This window comes from Camelina sativa, chromosome 7 (assembly GCF_000633955.1).
Source record: "Camelina sativa cultivar DH55 chromosome 7, Cs, whole genome shotgun sequence".
Classification (NCBI taxonomy): Eukaryota; Viridiplantae; Streptophyta; class Magnoliopsida; order Brassicales; family Brassicaceae; genus Camelina; species Camelina sativa.
Window position 1 is genome coordinate 21828646 of NC_025691.1, and position 2716 is coordinate 21831361.

Sequence of the window (2716 nt, forward strand, 5' to 3'; positions counted from 1 at the left end):
GAATAAAAATTAATGTGAAAAGCAAATTTGAACATCACATATAGCTTTTTCAATGTGTGAGCCACACACAAACGTTTGTTTGTTTGTTTTTTTTCTTTTTTTTCACTTTTCCATGTCCATATCAAACTGTATCAGTCGCCCATTCCCTATAGCAGAACTTTAATTTTTAACCTCCTACTACAGGACGGCGTTTTAACATAAGTACATAACTGATTGGGTTAAAATGAGCGTTGAGCCAATTATGGATTTGGGCTTTTATGTATTCAAAATTATGCTCATCCCCACCACTTATAGGTCGGTCGTGTTGGAAGAATTCGAATAGTTGATGCTAACTAAATCTAAAGCATGTGTAGTTTTGAATTTAGAAGACAAGTTTTCAAATCTTTCCACTCAAAACTTCAGCATGTATATTGTATACAATTGTTTCTGTATAAATGAGCACACCAAAAGGTAAAGAAAAACCAAAAAAGAGAGAACACAATTTATAAGGCCTATCACTATTGAGAGTACACATACACTTGAACACTTCTGCATTTGTTATTTACTCTTTATAAAATTCGGAAAAAAATGGTTTTACTATAGCGGAAAAACCGAACTCTTGTTTTTGTTGAAACATGATGATGATACAGAGGAGCTTCCATTTGTCTTCAATGTAATCTCTGATTCTGACTGACTAAACCCTGTATCTTCTTCGGTTCCTTCGCCGTTCAATTCAACGGATTCACAACTTCTTCTCCGTGATGCTGGAACCTTGTGCTCATCACTGTTTTCTTCAGAGCAGCTTGCTTCGTATTCTCCGATGTGTCTGGCGGAGTCCTGACTCTGTTTCTCGCATGATCTTCCCGAAAAATCTACACTTTCTATATGGGTTTTGGTCTGCGAGAGAGAATCTAAGGAGTTGTCAGCGTCCATACACTCCACCAAAACCCTAACTTGCTCTTTCCTCTCTGTTTCAGACCCGTCACCGTCCATAAATCCATAAATCTCAATTCTGACTTCTGAGTTGTCTGAATCATCCCTCTCTTTAACATCAGACTCATCCCCATCTCTTACTAATTCAACTCTGTTCTCAACCTGACCATGATCTTCTTCACCAACTCCATCGTTCTCCAAACGTGATCCTGATCCTTCAGGCGTTACATCGACCGGACCAGAACACCTTGGAGTGACGGCACTGATCATCGCAATACCAGCACGACACAGAGGACAATTGGTGTGAGAGCTAAGCCACGTGTCTATACAAGAGATGTGAAAAGCGTGGTTACATTTAGGCAACAACCTAAGACTCTCGTCTTCTTCAAACTCGTTTAAACAAACAGGACAATCTGTTCTCTCGATTAAACCATCTCCTCTCTTGTAGTTACAGATCGTAATCGAGTTTATGATCGATTGCTGTAGACCTGTCGTTCTGATTAACCAGATTGGGTGATCCACTTGTTCCCTATATTGAGAATCTTCATCCGCTACCGTGTCGTTGTCTTCGTCGTTGGATTGGTATGTTCTGTGATCGACACGGGTTACGCTGTCTGAAACGAATTTAGCTACAAGAAATAATCCGGTTAAGAGGATGGCTAAGACCGCACCAGTGATTGAGATGATGGTTATGGAGTCTAAGGAAGAGGAAGGCTGCTTTTGAGATGGTTGATAAACGGCTGAGATTGATGGAGATGGAGATGATGATGTGATTAAATGTGGTGATGACCGTGGTGGTAGCTGAGGGGATATGGCGTAGTAATCGGGTTCTCGATAGCAATTGTAAGGGCAACTTGGGTCGCAGACTCCTATGGAGCAATCTAACGTTTTGTTTGTCTCTGATGCTAAGGTAGGGAAGAGCTTTCGATGCTTCTTCTTTGCCATTAGAGAACACTCAAGAAAGAGTATTGTTGCTTGGAGTAGAAGAAATTAAGATCAAGAAATATTTCATTTGAGTTTTTGTTTTGTTTTTAGGTTTTGACAATGTAGAAGAAGAAGATTGATATTTCTCTTGGGGTTGCTCTTTCATATTAGAGGCAAAGATGAAAATTTCTTCTCATTTTTGGTTTTGACTTGTTCTGTGATAAGTTGAAGTATCTTCTAATTGTTTAATTGGTGAAGAGTCGTAGTCATGAAAGCCATATTTTACCTTTGATCTTTTGACTCTGTGGCTTTCCAAGATTTATTAAGTTAAATTCTTTTTGTTGGCCTTGGCCATCCGGCTTCGGCAGAATCATAATATAAAAACTATGTTGAGACTTGAGACTGCAATATTTTTCTTAAAAAATAGATTTTAACTAGATATAAATTTATTTAACATTTTTTGTTTTTTTGCACCTTCTTTAACAGTATACNTGTATCGTTGTCTTCGTCGTTGGATTGGTAAGTTCTGTGATCGACACGTGTTACGCTGTCTGAAACGAATTTAGCTACAAGAAATAATCCGGTTAAGAGGATGGCTAAGACCGCACCAGTGATTGAGATGATGGTTATGGAGTCTAAGGAAGATGAAGGCTGCTTTTGAGATGGTTGATAAACGGCTGAGATTGATGGAGATGGAGATGTGATTAAGTGTGGTGATGACCGTGGTGGTAGCTGAGGGGATATGGCGTAGTAATCGGGTTCTCGATAGCAATTGTAAGGGCAACTTGGGTCGCAGACTCCTATGGAGCAATCTAACGTTTTGTTTGTCTCTGATGCTAAGGTAGGGAAGAGCTTTCGATGCTTCTTCTTTGCCATTAGA

General features: G+C 39.4%; 1 protein-coding gene across 2 annotated transcripts in view; it reads right to left on the minus strand.

Annotated features, from left to right (window-relative positions):
* Positions 470-2716, minus strand: part of LOC104701895 (RING-H2 finger protein ATL54) — a 4511-nt gene continuing 2264 nt past the window's right edge. The window contains exons 2-3 of one of the 2 annotated variants that reach the window (XM_019227759.1): positions 2329-2648; positions 470-1467 (exon numbers count right to left, since the gene is read on the minus strand). In XM_019227759.1, coding sequence (XP_019083304.1) covers positions 577-1467; positions 2329-2648 — 1211 coding nt within the window. In that variant the 3' untranslated portion in view covers positions 470-576. Of the gene's footprint in view, positions 2023-2328; positions 2649-2716 lie in introns of those variants that run through there. The other variant, XM_010417651.1, reaches the window with a different exon arrangement.